The sequence below is a fragment of the Chelonia mydas genome, chromosome 4 (assembly GCF_015237465.2).
Source record: "Chelonia mydas isolate rCheMyd1 chromosome 4, rCheMyd1.pri.v2, whole genome shotgun sequence".
Taxonomy (NCBI): domain Eukaryota; kingdom Metazoa; phylum Chordata; order Testudines; family Cheloniidae; genus Chelonia; species Chelonia mydas.
Window position 1 is genome coordinate 33,998,501 of NC_057852.1, and position 24,788 is coordinate 34,023,288.

Sequence of the window (24,788 nt, forward strand, 5' to 3'; positions counted from 1 at the left end):
GGTGTTTTCAAGATGTTAAGAATACTATGGGGACAAGAAAGGGTCATGCAAACCTGACCTACCAAATTTCTATTTACTTCAGGAATAAAACTTTGGCGGACACCACAATAAATGAGCTGTGATCCAGGCTATTTTTGTTCCATGAATAAGACAATTGAAAAATTTGATTCAAGACTAATGGGAGACAGAGGAAAACAGTCTGGAAATGACAACTGAAGCACTGTTTTTACTATACATGAAACGGTAAAATATGATGGCCAAATATTCAAAAGAAAGAAGCACAAATATACATGCAAATAATAAATGCACAATTGTGCTTGCAATGCAGGTAACATTCAGCCACTTAACACATAATTTGCATATGCATTCGTCCAGGTAGCACAAGCAATCATGGTAAATATGAACACTGCTTTTTGGGAATCTAACTTTCCTTCTTTGAAAATGCAGGCCAAAAATTATTATTCTGGTCAGAAAAAGAGCCACATAAAAGTGGTACCTTATTACCCAAGATATCTTTTTTCTGTATGTCCCCACATCTTATCAACTTAATTTACTTTTATTTCATTTTTACTTTTGTTGGCCCTGCAGATTCAGTACTAGCTAGACAAGTGCAAGCTGCATGCTCTTCTGCCTTGTACACCATAAACACTACTGCAGAATCTTTGTTATTAATGATGATGCTTGTGAAAAGACAACAAAACACAGCTTGATTCTCAAATAAATAGGTTGTGGTCACAGTGCTGGCAAAGAGAAAAATCATCTTTTGATTTGGAAACTGAACACGTTTATGAGGACACGAGGAGAATAAATATTGACCCCACCCACACAAATCATTTTTTTCAAAGGGTCGTTTTTCTGGCTATAACTGCATATTGAATAATTAAATTCTCTAGCTAAAAAACACAAGGAAGGCACTTCAGATTCTTAGACCTTGGGTCGAGTGCTGTAGCTATCTTTAGAAATCTCAGATTAGTACCTTCTTTGCATTTTGTCAAATCTGCAGTGAAAGTGTTCTTAAAACAAACAACATGCTGGGTCGTCATCCTCAGAGATCGCTATAAAATGAAATATATGGCAGAATGCGGGTAAAACACAGGGCAGGAGACATGCAATTTTCAGTCACAAATTTAATTAATGTATTCTTTTTTTAACTAATGTAATCAGCATGGAAGTATGTCCTCCAAAATGGTGGCCAAAGCATGAAGGGGCATACGACTGTTTAGCATAGCTGTCATTTAAATTCCTTGCAATACCAGCTTCGAAAGTGCCATACGAACACCTGTTCTCACTTTCAGGTGACATTGTAAATAAGAAGCTGGCAGCATTATCTCCCATAAATGTAAACAAACTTGTTTGTCTTAGCGATCGGCTGAACAAGAAGTAGGACTGAGTGGACTTGTAGGCTCTAAAGTTTTACATTGTTTTGTTTTTGAGTGCAGTTATGTAACAAACAAACAAAATCTACATTTGTAAGGTGCACTTCCATGATAAAGAGATTGCACTACAGTACTTGTATGAGGTGAACAGAAAAATACTATTTCTTTTATCATTTTTTACAGTGCAAGTCTTTGAAATAAAAATAGTATAAAGTGAGCACTGTACACTTTGTAGTTTGTCTTGTAACTGAAATAAATATTTTTGAAAATTTAGAAAAACATCCAAAATATTTAATAACTTTCAATTAGTAGTCTATTGTTTAATAGTGCGATTAATTGTGATTAATTTTTTTAATCATGATTACTTTGAGTTAATTGCATGAGTTAACTGAGATTAATCGACAGCTCTAACGGAGATTTTTTGAATATTTTTAATTTGCTTCTGCACTGAGTCACAGCACATTTGAAGCCCAGCCCATATCTTGTATATTGTCAACAAAATATACAGTCCAGGATAGTAAAAAATATTGAACATGGGAAGCATGCCAGAGTATAGTTTTAAAAGATTTAAGAATAGTGGGCCAGATTCACCAGGACTGCTTTCCGCGGCTCCAGTGACATAAAACAGCCATAAACCTGGCTCACTAGCCAGCCTAGCTTATGGATGTTTTGCTTTGTTGGATCGACTCAAAGCAGCTGGAGCGATGAATCTGGCCCAGTATTTTTTCCAGAATTACAGCCCCTTTTATGAGATAATAAAAAAAACCTTTATTTAAAGAATCAAGGCTCAGTGCCATTCCCATTCAAGGCAATGGGAAAATTTCTGTTGATTCCAATAGTGCAGGATTGAGGCCTGTATTGGTTTTTGTTTTGCTTTATCCTGCTCGTATACAGGGTTTGGAGTTTGCAGGAAGTTGTTTTCCTTTTACCCACGTAAAGATAAACATCTTGGATAAAATGGATGCTGAATTTACTGAAAATAGTGGAAGAAAATAACCTCACAGAAACTACTAATAGCATTCAAAGAATTTTTATAGTTTTTTTATTTGTTACCTGCTATTACTTCTTTCCCCCCCTGCAAAATATACCACACTGATGTCCTGTGAGGACTATATTTTATCCTAAATATTTTATTTATCAGTGTATTGATGCTTCTCTGCATAGTAACAATTTTATGATTGATGCAATCAGAGGGCAATAAATTTGGCTAAAATGTAAAATGACAAGAGGCATTATATAGGGGGAGAGAATGATGATTAAAATTATGAGGCTTGTTTATCTTAGATAGGAAGAGAGATGCTTTGCAGGAGGTAGGACCGAATCTTTCCACTCTCCACAATGGCAAAGGGCAAGATCTCAGAATGGAGGGCAATGGTATCTACTTTAGCATTACTTAATGGACTCTATATTGTATAGAATGGGAGAGTCTCAGAATCTTCCTTGGTTTGCACTAGGGCTGGACAAAATTCTTCCATCAAACATTTTTCCGACAGAAAATTGGGTTTGCTGTTAAGAGAGAGGGAGAGAGAGAGAGAGAGTGAGTGTGTACAAAGTATCCCCTTTCCTCAAAATTTTTTGATTTTTTGACAGAAAGCCAAAAACTCAGAAAACTATTTTTTTTTCATTTTCAGAGAAATATGTTTGCAGCTTTCAGTTTTGACCACAAATCTTTTTCTAACAAACCCTTCTACTCACTTCTTTTGCTGAAAAGTCTAAATTTTTAAGGGGGGGGGGGAGGACATTTTCAGACCAGCTCTAGTCTTCACTTAACTGAGTTCCGAAATGTCACTTATTTTAAGCAATAATATTTTGTTTCACAAATGCAATTCTGTTTACACTGTATTATTATTCTTTTTACATAAGCAATTTGAAATCACACACACATATTTTTGAAGTTTACACATTAGGGCTTCTTTTATATTTATAGGACTTTTACCAAGGAGGCCTTTTATTTGAAGTAAAGACTTTGTCTTGTTTCATGACAAGGGGACATATTGCTGTCAAGCCTTCTATATAAGTTTTTTGTGCTCAGGACTCAATCCTGCATGCTTTATAAAAGCAGGGTAATATTTAGTCACAGGGGAGTCCCATTTAAATCAGGTGACTAAAGATCACTTTACGTTTGTGTGTTTAGAATTATCTGATGGAGCAATATCTACCTATTATCTCTCTATTTTATATTCTTCATTTTCTGTAAGATAAATATTGTTAAAATCTATTCTGTTAATGTATGTCTGGCTGGGTTTCAGGTTTCCAAACCATAATTACTGCAACCAAAGATCAATGAAAGAAAAGGTCAGAAGGAAAACAGAAATTACTTCAGATGAACTATAACTACTAGCAATGCTACAAGCTCTACAACTAAACTTCTCAATGCCAAATTTACGAACAATCATTTCCAATAAAGTTATTTAGTAGTTGGCAGCCCAGTAAAGCAGCAAGATTCTAACATTATTTTATTCCCACCCCATACAGTGACTGCAAAAATAAATATTCTAAGAGCATGTTTATCACCAAAATATAGATTGTCACTGACTACAGTGAAAAATGACCTAGACAAACAAAAATACATTCATTTTACAAAATGTGTTGTTTGGGGATTAACAAACAATTGTATGCACCCTCCCCAGCTTTTGTCCCATTTCACCTTATTTTAAGTCAGTTTACAGATGATAGTAGAATAAGAAGAATCAATCCTTTGCCCCCTGTAGTTATACCAAGAGGCATTTTTAGACCCCTGAAAGGACTGATGTCTAAAAATCATATTTTGTAAAGACATAATTGAAAAAGAAAACAGACTGAATTACCAAATGCAGCACTTTTAATGAATGCCAATGAACATTAAGCGTAGCTTGTTGTTGTGCAATACATCAGTTATATTACGTATAGCAGGATTAAGAACATTAATTTACTCCGGTGTACGTTCTTTCTTTATATAATAAGCATATAATTAACTTTCTACATGAAAAATTCTCATTTGATTCTATCCTATTATTTGCAAACACAACTGAGACAGTTAATTATATTATACCAAAACACAAACAACAGGATTTGGAATTATTGGTACTGACCCTTCCTTTCTGATTGTATTCCAAATACAAAATTAGTTTTTACACAGAAGATACATATGTAAAGAATGACAGTCTTTAGGATGCTGATGTTCTACTAAAAACCCTTTTTCACTTCACAAAAGGGTAATTTTAGCCTCCCAACAAAGCGGCTGAAAGGAACAGTAGCAACAAGTAAATGTCCCCCTGCTGAGTCTATGAAAAGTATATGTTCCCATCATGAAGCAGCCTTGCAAAAATCACATGGTGGGGATGCAAGTGCTCGAGTCATTGTATATTCTGTATGATCCCAAGTAGAGAAAAACATCTGTCCATTTGCCATGAAAGGACCCCCCGACCCACATGAGCCCCTCTTCCCAGGCTTTGAACTGATGGCTGTCTGTCACAAAAAGTCCCTCTCAAGCCACTTTTGCTCAAAGGTTCCATAGGGTTTAGAGTGAGGTGACCAATCATGGCCTAACAAAAAGATTAGTGTATCTGGACACAATGCAATGCAGAGATGTGAGTAACCCCTTTTGTAATGTCCTGCAACACAGTGTAAAGAACACTGAATGCAGTCAAAGAGAGAGTATGCTTAGGCGCCTGAAAGAAAGATGATGATTTGAGGGGAAATCTGTCTTCAGCTGGAAACAAGTGTTCTTTAATACCATCATGAATTTTCCCAAAGACTCTGAATAATCATGGATTCATTACTCCCTATCCCAGAGCTATTATTAGTAATTGACTATGTTAAACAGACACAGTTCAGCTTCAAGTGTGATTAATGGCAGGATAATATACTGTGTCCCTGCTATATAGGGCCGTTCTTAGAAGCCAAGCATTTTGTATGTCATAGCAGCATCAGTGCGGTAAGAATGCATTTATAATGATGTCCGATGGAATGCATTCCCTCTTACTGGAGTAGCAATATAAACTGATGTCCCTCATACGGAGGAAACTTGGGAACCTCCTAGGCCAAATGCTCACAAAACATGAAACCATGCACAGGATCAGAGTTCAAGATTTGGATTTAATCTCTGGCTTCCCATCACGCAAGGGGTGGAAGCACTGTGGGGGCAGTATGATCTGTCCAAGAGGCAAGAGCGAGAGTCATCCGATCAAGTCAGGAGTGAAGTTAACAGCCTGTGGAAGGAGTCAAACCTAGCCTTCCTCAGGCTAGGGTTGTCACGTGTCCGGTTTTCAACCAGAACACCCAGTCAAAAAGGGATCCTGGCAGCTCCAGTCAGCACCACTGACTGGGCTGTTAAAAGTCCGGATGGCGATGCAGGCAGGCTCCCGACCCGGCTCCACACGACTCCCACCCAGGAAGCTGCTGGCATCTCCCTCTGGCTCTTAGGTGGAAGGATGGCCAGGGCCAGCTCAGCAGCTCCCATTGGCCAGGAACCATGGCCAATGGGAGCTGAGGGGATGGCACCTGCAGGCGCGGGCAGTGCACAGAGCCACATGGTCACGCCTCCGCCTTGGAGCCAAAGGGAGATGTCACTGCTTCCTGGGAGCCGCCTGAGGTAAGCACCACCTGGAACCTGCATCCCTCACCCATGCCCCAACCCCCTGCCCAAGCCTGGATCTCCCTCCCGCACCCTGAACCCTTCATTTCTGGCCCCACCCCAGAACCAGCACCCTCATCCCAGAGCCCTCACCTTCTCCCACACCCCGACCGAGAGCTCTCTCCTGCACCCCAAACTCCTCATCTCCAGCCTCACCCAGAGCCCGCACCTCCACACAGAGCCCTCACCCCCTCTCACACCCCTACCCCCACCCCAGCCCAGTGAAAATGCGCAAGTGAGCAAGGGTGTGGGAAGAGCGAGCAATGGAGTGTGGAGGTGGAGTGAGTGGATGTGTGGCCTTGGAGAAGGAGCAGGGCAGGGCAGGGGTGATCACTTTTCTGCAAATAGAAAGTTGGCAACTCTATCTCAGGCATAGGAAGCTGGTATGTTTTTATTGGGTATTAAAACTAGCAAGCAGCTATAATTCCCATCAGAATTTGGGGCTTCAAGAGATATGAACACAGTTCAAAATATGATGACACTCTGGGGCTTTGAGGAACATCCCCAGCACAGGGGGAGATAGCAGGAGACCCTGTATTTACAACACTGGAAAGCAGTATTACCACAAGCCCTGTATATGGCAGGGTGTGTAACTGTGCTGTCCCAGGATGAGATTCATGATTCCTTCCTTCTGACCCTCTTACTCCAGGGAATAGTACTTTGCTACAGTTCGTCGCCAGAGCAAATTATCCCTCCCCACTCCTGTACCAGCTTAACTCTGCTGGACACCACACTCTCTCAGCAGGATGGAAGCATGGCCACACTCATTCCTCGCAAAGCCACTTGCTGAAGAAGTAGTGGAAGCACAAGTCCTTTCTTAACTGCACATGCCGCATGAGGGGGAGGGGTGGCTTACTCCCCATTTTTTCTCTCCAGAGGTACATAGGCAACATGGCCCAGATCCTCGAAGGTATTTAGGCTCCTAACTTCCACCCTTCCTCGCTCACTTCTGGACACCCCTTGTCCCTGATGGAACCCCAAGGACACCCATATCTTTTTTTTTCCCCACTTCATTTTGCCCCACTCTCAAAGCCCTGTGTTGCAGCCATAATCACAGTATGGAGATGACAATACGTAGGCGCCAGGTTTCAAGAGGCTAACTCCAGCTCTCCTTTCCTAGATGTTCAGAGGACGAGATACAGGAAGGGTTGCTAGAGAGACCGAAAATGCCTGAGGGGAGGGTTCCTTACCCAGGATCTGATGGCTTGGTTGAGCCCCAAGTTATGTGTTACTCATCTTTTTGCTTATATTACTCTGGCTTGATCTGTGTTTACAAAAGCTGTCTTTTGCCTGTTCTGTTCAGTCATGTCACCTTTGAGAGCAGGATTCCCCTCACAGCCTATCAACTCACCAGGGTCTCGAACCATCCAGCCTGGTTTCTGCTGAAGCAATCCCTCCTCTAATGGAGGAGAAGGCTTCCCGCACAGCACTCCAGCTTGCCAGCAACCATAAATGGAACGTGTTCACACTGAACACAAAGAGACCTGCAAAAGATAGCCTGTAAAACACTGTTTCAGCAAAGAAAGGGAGGGAACATTTGAGTTCACTGAATAGTGATTTTTTGTATTGGAGGCTGGGGAATGGGTGAAATAGTACTTGAAGTTCAAACAACCATCTGAGTTGAATAGAAGGGACATATGAAAAAAAATGAAACAGCCAGTTGGCTTTGGGGGCGGGGGAGAGGAAGACACTCAAAAAGCTGATCAGAGTGATACGGTAAAGATCATAAAGGCCCGCATGTATACACTTTTTTTTTCAAATCCCAGAATTGATGCTTTGAATAAATCTGTAGGTTGAGAAGGATTTTTAGTAACTAAATTCAGTCATTTGGAAATAACCAATATTTAGAGGCCCCACATACTTTGAACACAAAAGTGGGAATACACAGCCCTGCAATAAGCATGAATACATTTAACAATTTCCACTGTCCCGACAGCATCTGAGTAATAATAGAATTATTATAGTGTTATGAAACTAATCTTGTACCTTTCCACGTGCAAACAAATGAAGATTTTGGTTTTTAGACCAAGGATTGAAAAAGGTTATATCCATTTAACCTTAGGTAGTTCTTTTCCATCTTAAAAATGTTCATAATATTCGAGCTAAAATAGGCTTTCGGGGCTGGTTTCGGGTCTACACATAAGCATAAGATGTCCAAACTGACATATGGCCAGAGTCTGCTTTTATATAAACTGATATAAATCCAGAGTAATTCTGCTGACTTCAATTGAAAGGCATGAGGCTAGTCACATGTGTAAAGTTATACATGTGCACATGTTTGCAGGATTGGATCTAATTATTTTCACTCTATTAAAATTCTATTTTAAAGGTAGTTTCACTTATTTTTTGTAAAAGTGAAGTCCTTATTAGCACAAATGTACTGTAACTTATCATCAGTCTAATTCCTGGGATTTTACTAATATTAGCATATTACCTTATTTCTCTGTTTGAATAAGTTGAAGAACTTGCCATTATCCATCTGGGTTAGCCAGTGAATAATGTTCTTTGGTGTCTTTTGTTTTATTATGAATTTATTTCTTAAATAAATAATCTTCCAGAGCAGAAATTATGAAAAAAAACACTTTCCAGAAAGAAAAAACAAAATAAATATAGATATGAAACCATCAAATCTCTTTGGAATGCTGCAAGCAAGAATGACTAACCAAGCACTGCAAATACATTTTATCTGTTGAAATATTTAAATCCAATTATCACATGCAGAAAAAAAACCCTCTTTCCATTAAATTTATATTAATCTCAGTCTAAAAAGGGATTACAAGTATGTTTCTTCTTTGTTAACGTCCAATGGTGAGTTTTGTGTTGATTTGTTCTGTACAATACATAAATAAATTTTCTAACCAAGAAATATGACACTAGCAGTTGGACTGATGCCATCTTATTCCCTATAGAAGACCAGGTGGAACCTTTTAGAATGCACCTGGGATGCAAACGGTTACGATTTAGAAGGAAACATATTGGTTTCCTCCCAAAAGATTACTTTGATTACAAATCAATCCACTTGAAATCACCTTTTATATGTGATGGTTCAGTAATCTTCAGGAATAACAAAGAGTGCATAATTCAAGATCTCATTGCAGAATTCTTTAAAATGCACACAGAATTGACAGTGATGGTGCTTTTAAGAATTCTAGCTGATCTTAGGAATCAAAAAGAAACAATGCTGATATGTGACCTCTCCACAAAGAGTTGCTGGAAGACCACAGCAAACAAGAGAGGAATTAATTTTACCAAAGAAAAGATCTCCCCTCCCCAAACAGTAAATTATTAATAATTTAGCAGAATAAGAGTAATTATTGCACTTACATAGCAAATTTTCATCTGAAGATCTCAAAGCACTTTAGAAATACTGGTAATTATCATAGATAAGATTTTGTCAGGGAGGTCATGGATTCCTTGACTTTAAAGATGTCTGCAAGTTCTTCAGCTTCAGCCCCAGGCAGCAGGGCTCAGGGATGCACTGCCACCTCCACCCCCAACTCACCTCAGCGGGTCACCCAAACTGTGGGTCAGTGTCAATACTTCCGCATTACATTGTAATACTTTATTGTTAAATTGCTGCACATTTTTGTTGCCGTGACCATACCATGATTTTGTACATTTTTATCATGACGGTTCACAAAATTTTGCCTAATTTTACCATGACAAAATTGTAACCATAATTATCATCAGCCTCCCCATTTTATTGATGGGCAACTGAGGCACGGAAAGAGTAAGTGACTCCCCTAAACTCGCAAATGAGCCAGTGCCATATTAGAATACAGGACTACTACTTCCAAGTCCTTTGCTCCCACTACTAGGTAAACCACAGTGCCTCCTTTGATCATTTACTCCCTTGAACTTCTTGAGAAAAACTGAATTTTACAGAACACTCTCTTCCCCAGTTTATTGTAAAAATGAACCAGGGATGCCAGTTTTATTATATAATTATTTTATTGACTTTCTAAGATGGTCTAGAGTCTATGAAAAACATAAAAACAACATCCTACATACACCAAACCAACTCAAAGATAAAACCTAGTGATTTTGCACTTGCTTTAAGTATCTTGTTGCTCAGTTTATTTTTGAAAGTATTTGTTCCTCTTGAAGAGGGAACTATAATGGTTTATATGAAGCCTCTTTACTGGCTGCTCCAAAGTGCAGAATGAAGGCTCACTTTAAGGTGTTGTTTGCTCTGGGGTTTAAAATAACTCTTTGATGGGCAGGAAGAAAATTAATCTGTTCTAAAGCAAAATCCACAGAAATTACAGACCTAAAGGCTAGTCTACACAAAAGAGAAATGTACCCGGATTTGATGCCTGCAATGCTGGCAAAACACTTCATCTCCATATTCAGAAACGCTTCCAGGGTTGCACAAGCATTGCCAGTACAGTTACAATAGCACCAGCTCTACACAACTATTGTCAATGGCTCCGCAAACACTGGTTCACTTCTGAGGACCCACACTACAAGAAGGATGTGGAAAAATTGGAAAACGTCCAGCGGAGGGCAACAAAAATGATTAGGGGACTGGAAAACACAACTTACAAGGAAAGGCTGAGGGAACAGGGATTGTTTAGTCTGCAGAAGAGAAGAATGGGGGGTGGTGGTTGATAGCTGCTTTCAACTACTTGAAAGGGGGTTCCAAAGAGGATGGATCTAGACTGTTCTCAGTGGTAGCGGATGACAGAACGAGGAGTAATGGTCTCAAGTTGCAGTGGGGGAGGTTTAGGTTGGATATTAGGAAAAACTTTTTCACTAGGCGGGTGGTGAAACACTGGAATGCGTAACCTAGGGAGGTGGTGGAATCTCCTTCCTTAGAAGTTTTTAAGGTCAGGCTTGACAAAGCCCTGGCTGGGATGATTTAGTTGGGGATTGGTCCTGCTTTGAGCAGGGGTTGGACTAGATGACTTCCTGAGGTCCCTTCCAACCCTGATATTCTATGATTCTAGGACCTCCAAAATATGGAACAATATTTCCGGAAATGGAAGCTCAAACCAAACCCTGGAAAAACAACAGTAAGTGCACTTCATCTTGATAATAAGAGTGCCAAAAACACTGAAAGTAGATTTCTGTGGTAAAAATGTGCATGATTACACTCCAACATATTTCAGAGTGAAACTCGACCGCACCCTCTCCTTCCATGGTCATCTTGAGAAGGTAGCTGCAAAGATAAAAATGAGAGCCAAGATGATCCAGAAACTAGCAGGTACAACGTGGGGTGCATCAGCATCAGTGTTGCGAACATCTGCAATAGCACTTGTATATTTAGTAGCTGAATATTGTGCACCAGTATGGACCAGATGCAGCCACACACAACTTGTGGATACCCAGCTAAATACAGTGATGTGGTGCATCACAGGACTCCAACATCATGGCTACCTGTCCTGTCTAACATCGCTCCCCCACCGATACACCAAACTGCTGCAACATTCCGCAAAGCTCAGCGAATCCAGGAAAACAGATGTCTTCCTCTTCACAAAGACCTTGACAATGCTGCCCCCCTCTTACCTGCAATGTCTTAAGTCCTGCATGCCTTTCTGAGAACATTTGTTTAGCCTCATGCAATCAGGCTATGATCAGAAGGAGGCTGGGAAAGCAGATTGGGCTAAACAAGACTTAAAAAAATAAGCACCTTGCGCCAGATCCTATGCAGAAGGTTCCTGGATTTGACCTTCCAAAGTCATCTTGGTCAACTCTGAATCGAATTTGAACCAACATGGTAGATACAGATATCTAATGCACAAATGGAAAATCAAGGACTCCCCGATACGCGAGTGTGGTTCCCCAGGACAGACCATCGAACATATCACTACTTACTGCCCAATTTATAAATATGAAGGAGGCATTACCGCAGTAAATTCTGCTACTCCTGATGTAGCCATTTGGCGTGATCAACTTGAGGTAAACTTATAAGTTGCTGCTCTACACCAGCCATACAAAAGAAGAAGAGACTTCAAACATGCCATGCTCTTATAAACAGGAACTGCAGATGCATCATACAGCCATCAGCTGTATAACATGTCTTCCTACAACAGGCTGGCGCAGATTCTTGGGCATAAAGCATCCACTGAGCCTTCCGTGGAACTGACAGCACTGGAGCATCTTCTGGTATGGTGCTGGAAGGGCAAGAGTTGAATGAGGACAGCCTGATGCCTGCAGAGAACAACCAGTTGGCAGCATGGGGACTCTTCAACACATGTATAGTGGTCTTTATCATAATGATTTCACTCTCTTGTATGTGTGCACATGGGGCACAGGCTGGAGAACAGGGAACACTGGACCAGGAGCATAGCGAGACTATCCTTTCTGTCCCCTTTGTGAGGGTACACGGGGGAAAGAGGAGGATAAGTGCTCACATTCTGTGGTGATGGATTTGGTATAAGGACTTAAACAGAATAAAAGGTGTAAGCATAACCTGTACTGGAAGAGAGCAGGTCTTCGCTGCCTTCTAGTGGCTAATCCTTTTATCCTGAAGATAAGAGATTACTATAGCTGCCAGCTAATGGAGTTACCCATGTGGTTCTAGTCATAGAGGCTTTTGACTTTAGCACTGAAGGTCCTGAATCAAAACCCCACTAGTGACCCAAGAGAGAGCGTTGATACACAAGGAGCCCTACACCAACTAGACCCTGCATCATGCCCTGTTGGCATAATGAGCACTACAGAATCTGGCTTTGAGTCTGTATTCAAATGGATCTAGTACTCTTGCAGCCTGTATCCATACATGATCTAATAAAACTTACACCTCTGCAATGTAAGTTAGCAGCTTATTTATCTTTCCAGTCACCAAAATATATGGTAACATTCTGCCCTCACGTGTGTGCACAACTGTCCGTCACTCTGATGGGAGTCACATATCTCAGAGCAGATTTTGCTGCTTGGTAATTAAAAGTATCCTTCTGGTTTCAAAACTCCTGTCCTCCCCCTTCATTTTATAAGATTTTCTTTTAAAAGCAGTTTTCTGCTGAACGCATCAATCAATATTGTCCAAAATATCGCTAAATACAGTATGCAGAGAATGAATAATGTTTCCCTGGGTTATGGAAAAAATCCCACTTATGAGCTAAACCTTTAAAATATACTTGCGGATTTGGTGTGACCTGTTGTTTTTCCTCTGCGTTGCTATATATAGAAAAGAACAGAAAGAATAAACAGAAGGGTAGAATAAATGGAACTTTGGTTAAAGACAGCATAACTTGCAAATGGCAGAGCAGCCTAGGGCCATGAGTGATGCAGGTGAAGATGATCTGTTTATTCTCTGCCCTCTTCCTCCTGTGCGTTTTAGTTATTGCACTTGTACCACTGGCCCCTATAACGGTAATTCATAATGACACCTCAGTATCTCAGAGGGGGGGCAATTTTATGAAGCTATAGACTCCATTTCCTATGTAAAAGCAAGTGAAAAGGGAGCACTTGAGAGTCAGTCTGTCATAACATCCTCCTGAGACCAATAGACTGAAACAGTAACTGGGTATGAGGCCTTGGCCATAATTTCATAGCATAAATCAAATATTCACAGCCCACAGTAAATAGTAGGGCAGACCACTCTGATTATACGTGGGATTCCCCAACAACTCCAGGCTGTCCACTGCTTTCCCTCCAAGGCTACCTTGCTATGTTGCCATGGTTTGGCTCTCAGCCTACCCTGCGCATTATACAACATGAAAAACTGCATAGATGGACTTACTGCTGCTCTGAGAATTTACACTGAATGTTGTATGATGAATTATACTGCTCTGGGAAGAAACTATACCTTTCAGAGCAGCTGTTCTCTGATCCCTTTCAGCTTGTTTAGCTCACTGCTCCTCAGCTGAGCTTGTGCATTATGGCCATGGAGGGGCTGAAGGTACTCCTTCCTCCCCTGCATGGCCCAGTTCTACACCTTCCACAGAGGATTTGAGAGTTTTTGTTCCATTTCACAGCAGAGGGGAGCACATGGGCTAAAGGTCAGTTTCTCCAAAATGGGATCCCTGAGTCCCTTTTCAAAAGACCCTTTTCCTCCCCATGTTTACTGGAAGTGTATTTATTTTTAATATGAACCATTTAGAGACACAGTGGCCCAGATCTTCAAAGGTATTTAGGTTCCTAACTTCCACTGAAACCAAACTAGGCCACTGTGACTTCAGATGTACACGTACAGCACACATGACCTGAAAGATAATTCACAACCAAATCCAGAGTACGAACCTTAATGTTTAAAGAAGATTGTTTGAAGTATAAGGACCTAATTTTGAGTGTGGGGGCCTCAATCTGTCTTCACTTTTTTTAAAATTAATTCAGATTAATTTTCCTGCCTCCGTATAGGCAACCCCTTAGACACCTATTGAGCATGCCAAGAATGACTGTAGTTCTGAGACTGTAATTTCACCATCACCAAAACAAAAAAGCCTTAGGGCAGACTCTGCCCGGCTTCTATGGGTTAGCACTGCTCCCTGTTCTGCCCTTCTTTAAACCGCTGGGATTATTTGCAGATATGCCATCTCTGCGCTACCAAGAACTCCATAGGCACCCTGTAGAAATCTCCACTGAGTTCAGTAATCGCTCCAAGCCTGATTCTGCCATCCTTGTGAGTGCTTGCTATGGGAGTAGTTCCGCTGATTCCATAGTAAGCTACTGCTGAACATGAATGGGAGTGGCAGAATCTGGTCCTGATTGGGCCACATTTTCAAAACTTGTTGTATAAATTGTACCGACAGATACTGCACACAGAAAACCTACAATTGCGTGTACACGTAATGACGCATCTAGACACACACAATCATCCAGTCTGCACAAGCAAATACAAGCTGCGTGGGCAAGTGAAAGTTTTGCATGGGCAGTTCATCTGTTTACTTTTCATTTTTATCATAATCTCACAAATTGTCTCTTTCCATGGGCACAGCTCTCGGACTTTGCTTTTGATTCTAATAGGAAAACTTGACGGAGGTTACAAACTTTCAGAAAGCAAGCCTACAAGATCACATTAACTAGAGTACATTTTTTTCCTAACAGTTTGCTGCAGCTTTAGTTTTATGAGAAAGGAGGAGCTCTTCTGACCCATATTACTCTACCTGTCTTTACCATCTTCCTAAATGAGGTGGGCGATCAGATTGCCATTCTGTTGAGGACTTCTAGGAAACCTTCCGGGGTAATTAACTGAAATGATTAAGGGGGAAAAAAATCCCTTTGTACACTGGCAATCTTGAAAGGGCTGTAACTAGTGTTATGAGTAATAGAGCTGTGTGTTAAAAATAAAATAAATTGTTCAAAAAGCTCAATAACCTGAACAGAGCAATTCTATTATTCTATCTGGTGACCTAAAAAGGCATTTAGAGAATGGCTATGGTCAGCCAAGCGGTCTTCCAAAGCTAGCTGGTTATTACAGTATTGAGCATAACAGCAAATCACTGTAGCATTCAATCATGCAGCTAACTAGCTTGGCTGGCTGCAGCAAGTCAATTTAGAAGGGAATCAGAAAGAGCACTACTGCATCCTATAGCAATGCCACTGTTTTAGCAACATAGTCAGTAGAATGTAGCACCAGTCAGTTCAGTGTACCAACATTTAACTGGAGAAAAGCTCAGTAGAACTTTGACTAAACCAAACTGAACATATCCAAGCTGTAAAGACTTCAGGTGGAAAAGAAGCAGATCATCATAAACAGAAGTTTTGATTCTCTTTATCATACAAAGTGTAATACAAGGGTCAAATGACAACTAAATAACTATTCAGGCCCTTCTTGGAAGCTGAAGTTAAATATTTTTCTAAACTTGTTTGGCAAAGCAGAGCAAGTTCAGTAAGATGTAATCCAAGACTTTTAAAGACCTTATTAATAAAACATATAGAACCAAATTACCATTTGGTGCAATACCGCTGAAGTCAATAGAGTTACACATGAGATGAATTTGGTGCATACTGTTGTCAATCATCCTTCCTTTAATCATCCTTATGTTTCATTCATCACGTTGTACACATTCCCCCCACAGCGAAGAGATTTAAAAGGTCACATCTTAGCCAATAAAATCATTTATGTGTACTATGGGGAAAAACAGTAACCTTAAGCAGTCATCCAAAAGTGACAACAGATTACCCAGAAGGTTGCATACTACTGCACATCAAAGATCATCTGTGCCGAGGAGCTGGAATCAAAGAATCAGTGAAAGTATAAAAGAGGAAATAAAAGCATTGTCAGAAAAAATTAACATTAACAAAGAGAACTGCATTCACAAAACAGCTGATGCAGAGCCATCAAGGAGATAAGTAGTTCTGGGCGCTGGAATAAGATACCACACTGCTGGATTTTTAAATAATATAGAAAATATCAGAATAATTTTCCCTATCATTCCATACTTTCCTTCAGGATTCCCCCAACCTGCAAACATTAAGTCGTCTCCCCTTATTTTTACTTCTGTAGTTTCTGTAGGACTACTTCACTGTGGTCGTAATAAAGAATACATACACTGCTGATGTCAATTTCTGGATTCTTTTAATCTCTGAAATTGGACTTTTCCTCTATTCTTTCAGCCTCATTACTTGCAATACTCCAGGAAAGAATCTTAATGGAACACTGACAATTAGAAATGTGCTGCTGTTCTGCCTATACTATATATCCCACTTCAGCTGCTGGCACTGTACCTTAAGACAGACCCTAGGCTTTTAGGAGAACAAAAAGAGCACTGGTATGCAAAGAAAATACATTGGTTTCATGCACCCATACCAGTATCACAATAAATCTGATGCATATGTTATATAAGAACATTAGTATCTGTAAAGTACAATTCTTTCACAATAAGAACTATAAATTATAAACAGAGTTGGACAAACTGGAACTGTACATCCCTGAAAAACCTGGCCTACAACATTGCTGCATCTACAGACTGAGCATACTTATATACAACACCACAGGAGCAAACTTGATAGCCTGACTGTAGCAAATAGCACAGTGAACTGGGAGGCACTTCTAATGCCAAACCATGGGGATCTCTGACACTGGGATGGTGAATCAAGGTGACACAATTGCAGAAACAGCACAAAATAGCTGTGGATGGCAGAAGAGTGAAGAAAGAGGAGCTTGAGAATTATTATGGTGTCCAGAGACTGGAAATGATTTCAAGCTACAGGTATCTGAACGCACAGGGCAAAGGTGGGAAAATGTGAGAAAATGAGGGGGAAAAGAACAAAAAAAAACATTAAAAAAAATACCCTCTCATGCAAAAAAGGGAAAGGAAAAATAAAATCTAAACTAAACTTTGGTTTGGCCACTGGAGATTCTGTCAGCTACCCAGGGATTCAAGTAATTAAACTTAGCTAAAGGTTCCAGAAAAACAGAATAATGAAAAATAAAAAATCATTTTATAGTTAAGCTATAAATACACATAATGCAAGTGCTGTATATAATAGAAGTTAGACATGGAAAAGACCGGTTATGTTACCACATAGTCCATCCTTTTGACAGCGCAGAATTAAACAGACATAGGGTACATAGACATTCAGGACTAGACTGCGTAGCCAAGTCTCATATGTACAATATCGTAAAACAAGGGCTAAGTAAAAAATGACATTTATTCAGGTCTTTCTTGGAAGTTTAACTTAAATATTTTTCAGTGACTGCTGGCCAAACTGAGCACGTGCAGTAAGATTTAAAGATAGCTCCAAGACTTTTGAAGGACACTCTTAATAAAATGGATAGGGCCAAATTAATCCCTGCTGTATGGGACACTCATGTAAGTGCTCACCATCATGCATATGGAATGCACAATCTAGCACTTACAAGGATGTATGACACATTTCATATAAAAAATTCCTATTTACCTTGATTTTTGTGTTTTGTTATGTTCATTTACTGTTAATGATTGCATTATAACCCTACTACTTGCTGCAGTTTGATTTTTTAAAGATCAGACAGCTTAAAAAAATTGCAGGCGAAAAATAGCAAGATCAATTTTGGAAAAGCTGATGTTGTTCCACCATGAAAGAAAAAAACTGTACCTGCCTCAGAAATGGGTGTACCACACTTGCATTTTGAAGGCTAATAAGATATTTTTAAAAAGTTATAGGAACATTAAACAACTGCATGGAATTTCACCCACTATGTTATATAAAAGCTGTTTGTAATGTTGCTATGTTTAGCCATCACAAACCGAGCTGCAGTACCCAGTTAAGACTGACTCATCCTGTGTTTTTACATTTTTCAGCATCCCTTCAATCGACCAATAACCCTCAGAAAGTGGAGGTTAACCATAAAAAAAACTTTTTTCTCCCACAGACACTTTTAGCATTTTAATTCAGTGTTATTCTTGTGTCAGATTACTTTCTTGTACAAGTGCCACCAGACAATTCCTACTTTCACTTAAATCAGTAATGCTGTATCTTAATACTATTTATGGGCAGATTCTGATAATCTTATACCGATACCCTGGCACTCTTATATATGCCAAGTAGCATCTTACTCCACACGTAGTCTCACGGAAGACAACTCATACAGTAAGGCATGACTCAACATGAGTAAGGGTATACAGGCTTAAGTGCTTTGTGGAATATGACGACAGCATCCTCTGGCAAAGAGTTCAACAGGTTGACTGAGCATTGTGTTACACGTCAACATACTGATTTTTTAAAAGATTCCTAACAATTGGGAAATAGATTATATCTAAGCAAAAAAAAAAAAAGGCGTCCTGCTAGCAGGGATGTTGGAACAATGTTTATAGTGGGGGTACTGGTAATGGAAGTCATGGAAACCATGTATTTGGTGTTTGTTATTACTACTTCAAGCAAGGGGGTGCGGCAGTACCCCCAGCTCCAGCACCACTGCCTGCTAGGGCAAAAGAACCTATGAAAAGTAATGTTTAGCAACCCAATTTGTTCCCAGTCCCCTGGGTGGAGGGCATCTTGCCAGAATTTATTGTAGTACTAGTTGCAAGTGTAGGGTTAAACTGGCTCACTCATTATGTCTGAGGTAATTAAAGAGGAATGTTACTATGCATTTAGATTTCAAACTTTATTGTTCTGATTTGTGAGGGGAAGGAATGCCTACTACTGTCATTTGAAAATTCTGTAAACATTATTGAATTTACCTGTTTTCGGTGTCTGGTTTTAGCCCCACATAATTGAAATCAAACAATGTCCCTGATGTTAAACAAGCTTTTCATTGTGTAGCTTTTTGCTAATAAAAAAAGCATAATTAGAAAAACATGTTTAGTGGAACTATCCAGTTTTTAGATGAGAAAACAAAGCACTACTTATTCTAGACAAGAAGATTAAACCCCCCATTTGGCTAAAAGGATCCACACGAGTATGGCCTTTCAGATTATGAAAGCTGAGAATCTGGCTTCCCTCAGTGTCCAAGCTATTCAAAACCCATTTTCCTTTGAACATGTGAGTTCCTATCACAGACAACCACAAGGGGATGAATAACTCAAGCTAACGAGATCTACACCAGTTGCAGAAGTTTAACAACAAATCAGAGCTCAGATTCTCACCCTTTTTCTCCGCAGATTGAATTTCCCTCTCTCACTTTGATAGAGGATGATATAACCTACTTTTAAATAATCTTCATTTCTCTTTGAGACGCAGAATGCTGGAAGACTATCTTGGTGGCCACTTGGCAGCTGTCTTGCTCCCAGAGTACTGGTGTTAAAGGACCACCTCTGCATGTCCTGTGAAGTTCTCCTTGAAGTCAGATCTAATGATCGTATATCTTACTACTATGTAGCCCTAGTGAGGAATTGAGGGAACTAAGCAGAACAGCAAAACTGGGATTGTGCAGTCATGGTAAAGACACTATTTACTCTTCTGAATCAGGATTAGGCTTCGCAGGTGCCAGGCCACAGAAGCCCACTGAGCTTCCATGATTCCGTTCCTGCTAAGCCAAACACTTCCCTGAATAGAGTGTTTCAGGTTTGTAATGGAAATGTTTTATATATATTCCCCAAAGAAAGCCCCTCATGGAGAGTTAAAGACCATTCCTAATTGAAAATTAATCAATTATTTTAAAGATTTTACTTTAAAAAGACAATTTAGTGCATGTGAAAAATATATTGGCTGCCTGGGGGAAGAAATATTTCTTTATACATAGAACAAATACCACATGGGCAACAGCAATACACTACTCTCCCCCACTTTCCTACTCTGCTTCAACCCTGACTAGGAGAAGCACCTTCTACAGTTTCTAAGGCACAGTTGTTTTGCCTTTGTGTCTGTTCAGTCCTTGTCCTCTGTGCTGAGACTGCCAAAACAAAGTCATTTTGATGTGGACAACTGTCCACTGCGAATGCAGATGAGAGCATCAAATCATTTTAAATAGTCCAAAATGTAGCCATCACATGGTGCTAACTTTCAATCACTATAAACCTGCCTCCAAACTGAAATAGTTACAAAGAGGTGAAAAGCTATGTATCTTATTTCTAATCCTCTGACCAGCTAGTCCTCTTTGTAAAATAATTTTTGCCAGTTCATATTCATTATCCTAATCTGATAGATCTACATTACCCAACATGAAACATGCTTCCCAACATATTGTATTTTGACTTATGCCATCTGATTTATGCCATGCCTTCTAGTGAGGATTGTTGAAAATATTCTAGTGCTTGCAATCCGTTTGATACAATTTAATGGAATGTATTGCATAAAAATAAAGTACATTTAGGTAAAAACTGGTATTATGTGGAGCTCTAGTGGCAATAAGGAAGTAAAGCAGCCCATAACACCAAATGAGACAATGGCAGAGGATGTTCTGAGCCTGAAAAGAGAATTGTTGGAAAGTGACAAGATTAATTTAAAAGAGTTAACACGAAAAGAGAAAACTGTTTGATGCTTCAGGATCATGGATACATCTCTGTGTATAAGCATAACACTGTTCTTTAGTGCTAAATCTTGAACATCAATCTTTCTAGAGTTAAGCATTAGGAATATCAAATCCAGGCTGTATGCATGACTCATTTTTTTTGGTTGATAAAATTACTATTGCTTTCCTCTAAACCCCCCAATTTGATAATATTTCTTACCAAAACTAGCTAAGAGTTGAGTAAAAAGTCCTATTCCAACATTCATATGCCCCATTTCATGCTAGTTGCTAAGGTTTCTATACAAGATAGTAAAAAAAGGATCATCAGTTGCATTACCAGGAAAATACTATACCAACTGTCACAGGGAGTTTCATCCCTGAGGTTCAATAATCCCCTAAAATTGATGACTTTGTCATGAGTTAATCCCTTGACTAGAAGAGCTCCTTCCTTAAATACCTACTTTGCAGTCTCACAACCTACTGACATACAAATGATTTATCAAGAACACACCATGTCCAATATTGACTCAGTATATTCCATCTCTCTATGCATGTCAACATCCCCATCTTTTAAATAAAGAGCCAGTTTTCTCAACACAATACATATATAGCATACTGTACATCCATGGTGCCTCATCACGCACAATATGTGCCAGTGTCCCTACAGCACCTACTGAACACCAGCACTGTCTTTGTAATTTCTGAGAAGTCAGAATGCTCTGTTGTATATGTCAACAGAAGTCTAATAGATAAAATAAAATTAATCTTCAGCAGTTACCTAAAAAAAATAGCACCAGACCAGACCAGTAGTAGAGAACACAACAAGAAAGGACCATAAAACTACTGTTTGGGTCCACGAGCAACTGATCCGACCACAACAGAACTCAACTCTGAAATCCTTACTCAGACTACATTCTCACTTAAGATCTTGGGAGTACTGCCTGAGTAAGGACTTCAGGATTGGGTCCACATTCCTTAAAATAATATCCATTATGAGAACGTCACTTTCTAAAATACCATATTATCCATGATGAAGAAAAAAAAACAGATAACTGAAAAGTTCATAGGTACACTAGGGCAGATTTAAAGGGAACCCTAAAGTTATTTTTAATCTGTTTAAAGCTGCATGTACTTAACATATTGCATTCTCCTCTTCAAAAAAGCCAGAGGCATATAGGAAATATATTTCTTCTCATTAAGCTAATGCATAGGCTTGGTTACACTTTTTAAGCATCCCCTGGTCTAATTTCATTTTCATGAATATTTTTTTCTCATCTTATGCCACCCCACGATAGAAGCAGGGTAACACTATGGGCTTTATCCTCTCTCTCAAAAGCTCAGTTGTTTATTAAAAGCTGTGTCCCACGTGTTATATTTAATATTTGTTGTTATTACATGCATGGCTGACAGACAAAGGATAAAAAAAAAAAGTCAAAATCCTCTGACTCCAAGGAAACACTTCAGAGTTGTTCCTGTTTACCTGCTGGGCAGTTGCACTCTGGAGGCGCTTCTCTTGCTATTCTTATTTTTGCCAAATGCTCGTAGGATTTCTGTGGGGGGAAAGGGAAACATTAGCCAACTTGGTAAGCATTAGCTCACTCCATTACAGCCAGGATTATAGACTTGCATGTGTTAAACTATGATTTACAACTATTTGAAAGACTGCATAACTAATGATGACTTCTTTACTTGGACTTGATCCAAACTGTATCAGTGACCTAAACACCCCAACCACAACTTGAGCAGTTTTCTCTCTCTCTCTCTCTCTCACATACACACACACACACACACACACACAGAGAGAGAGAGAGAGAGAGAGAGAGAGAGAGAGAGAGAGAGAGAACTGAGTTTCTACCTACCCATCGCAGCTTTACATGTGTGGTATTACATATCCATACAAACTACCTCTTCCCACCCCCACCCCCACCACCCCCACACACACACACATAGCATCTGGGGCATATGGATTAAATGTAGAAACTTGGGTTCCTCGGGTGAGAGAAGAGTCAATAACATTATATACGAAGGTTAACTACTCTATCAGGGTTATTTCAGACACAGCTTCCAAACGGGCTAGAGAGATCCTTATGACAGCCCTTTGAAACAGCCACATCCAAGGGCTTCTTTTCAAGCCTTAACTTTAGATACTCATGTATCCAACCCACCCCAAGTAAAGCCTTTATTAGGATCAATAATTATTCAATAAAGGGATTTCCCTTATTCTCCACGAGATCATATTATCTTTTAAACACAGGCAAGTGTCCCTGTCTCTTGAGCTCTCCCTCTACTCTCTGCCATACAAACATTTGGCAATTTCACTTTGCTGCAAGTGCCCAATGTTTTTTCGAGCATTTCCACGAATGCCCCCCCCGACTCATCTACCCCCACCCCAACTTTCATTTCCAGCATAAATCCTGGGGAATAGGTTTGCTCACGTCCATGAAGCAGAAACTCATGTTGGAAATGACTAATTAAAGGTCCTGCATAGGACATCCCAGTCCCACCCATGTCCAGACACACAGACAACACCTAGTCTTCCACACCTGAGCGAGAAGTCGCTCCACTTTTTCTTGCATCATTGAATTTAGCTGATCCAGGGAGAAGCCGGGCAGCAGCTGGTAAGAAGCAGCAGCAGCAGCAGAGAAGTCCCCTTGGGCGCTCTCGATGGCAGAGACCCTCGCATGTAGATCACTGGTCTTCACGCCCAGATACACACAGGAGGCTACAGCCACCACTGACAGGAAAGCAGCCAGCAGCGAACTGGAGGGCAGAGTCCAGCTAGGGCAGCAGCGCTGTCCCCCAAGGCAGCTCGGCTCCCCGTTGCCATCCTGCCCTTTGGCTTCTTGGCTTTTCCCCAACATGCTTTTCCACCCTGCAGATGTAGCAGCTTTTCCTCGCCCTCCCCCTTCCCCTTCCCCCCGGTGGGGGCAACTAGTTTACAGAGGCAAAAAACAGCTGAAAAAATAAAGCAAGAGCCCAGAAATGGGTTACACGCTTTCAATGCAAGGAGAGAGGACGCAGCAAAGCCTTCATTGCCAACCTCATCAAGGCACCCCGGGAGGGATCAAAAACCAGCCATCCAGCGGGAGAGAGGGCGAGACCCAAAAAAACCTGCCGGGCAAAAACAAAGCAGCGGGGTGGGGTGGGGTTTTTTGGGGGGGTGGGGGAGTGTCTCAGGCTCCCCACCCGCCTGGAGAAAAACCTTTGCGAAGTATCCCAAGAGCGGCGCCTGCAAACGCCTGCCACTTGTCAGCGAGATTTCAGGTGCACGGGGAGGAGATGGGGAGATGCGGGGGCGGTGTAACGGGGCGCCCTCCCGGAGATGGAGCGGGCGGACTTGTTGCTTCCCCTTCTCCCCTCCACCTGGCTCGCCCCCTAAGACGCGGTTCAGTTCAAGAGCCGCAGCACGGCTCGGCGAGGGGGGACCCAGCAAGTGGCTGCAGCCCCGCGGCTCCCCAGCCCCGCGTCTGTGGGTGTGAGAGCCCCGAATATCCCGCACGCCGTATGTGTGTCAGTAGCACAGAGCGGCGGCGGCGGCTTCCGCTCTCCCCTCAGTACTGGCCACAGCTCCCGCTGCACGCCGCCTCCAAGCCCCCGACAGAACCTCCCGGGCCTCATTAGCATAATTTATTCACCTAGTCCGAGGGGAGGTCGCCCAGCCCCTCACCCAGCGGGAAGATCGGGGGATTCGGCTCTTCGCATAATTTATGCAGAAGCCCGGACGGCTCACCTAAAGCTGGTTGGCTGCGCCCGAGCGTTCATTAGACTAAGGGGCTCGGACGGGCCTCTTGCGAGTAGGGGGAGGAATGGGGTAAGGGCTGCTCCACGCGGGGCCAGCAAGGCTCCTGGCCCCTGGCAGCGGTGTGGGGCGCTGGAGCTCGACCCGAAAGGACCTGGCAGCAGTTTATTCTGAGTGATATTCGAACTCTGCATTGTCCGTCTGGAGAGGTGGAGGGTGTGTGGCTTAAGGACAGGGCTTGGCTCCGTCCCTGATTCTGCCACAAACTCCCTGTGAAATCCTGGGCCATAGCACTAC

The 24,788-nt window shown here is 41.0% G+C and overlaps 1 protein-coding gene across 5 annotated transcripts in view; it reads right to left on the reverse strand.

Annotated features, from left to right (window-relative positions):
* COL25A1 (collagen type XXV alpha 1 chain) overlaps positions 1-24,427 on the reverse strand; it is a 412,520-nt gene extending 388,093 nt beyond the window's left edge. For 4 of the 5 annotated variants that reach the window (XM_043545532.1, XM_043545531.1, XM_043545528.1 and 1 more), the window contains exons 1-2: positions 23,296-24,426; positions 22,233-22,302 (exon numbers count right to left, since the gene is read on the reverse strand). In XM_043545532.1, coding sequence (XP_043401467.1) covers positions 22,233-22,302; positions 23,296-23,613 — 388 coding nt within the window. In that variant the 5' untranslated portion in view covers positions 23,614-24,426. Of the gene's footprint in view, positions 1-22,232; positions 22,303-23,295 lie in introns of all 5 variants that reach the window. The other variant, XM_043545529.1, reaches the window with a different exon arrangement.
* Positions 24,428-24,788: the final 361 nt, after the last annotated feature.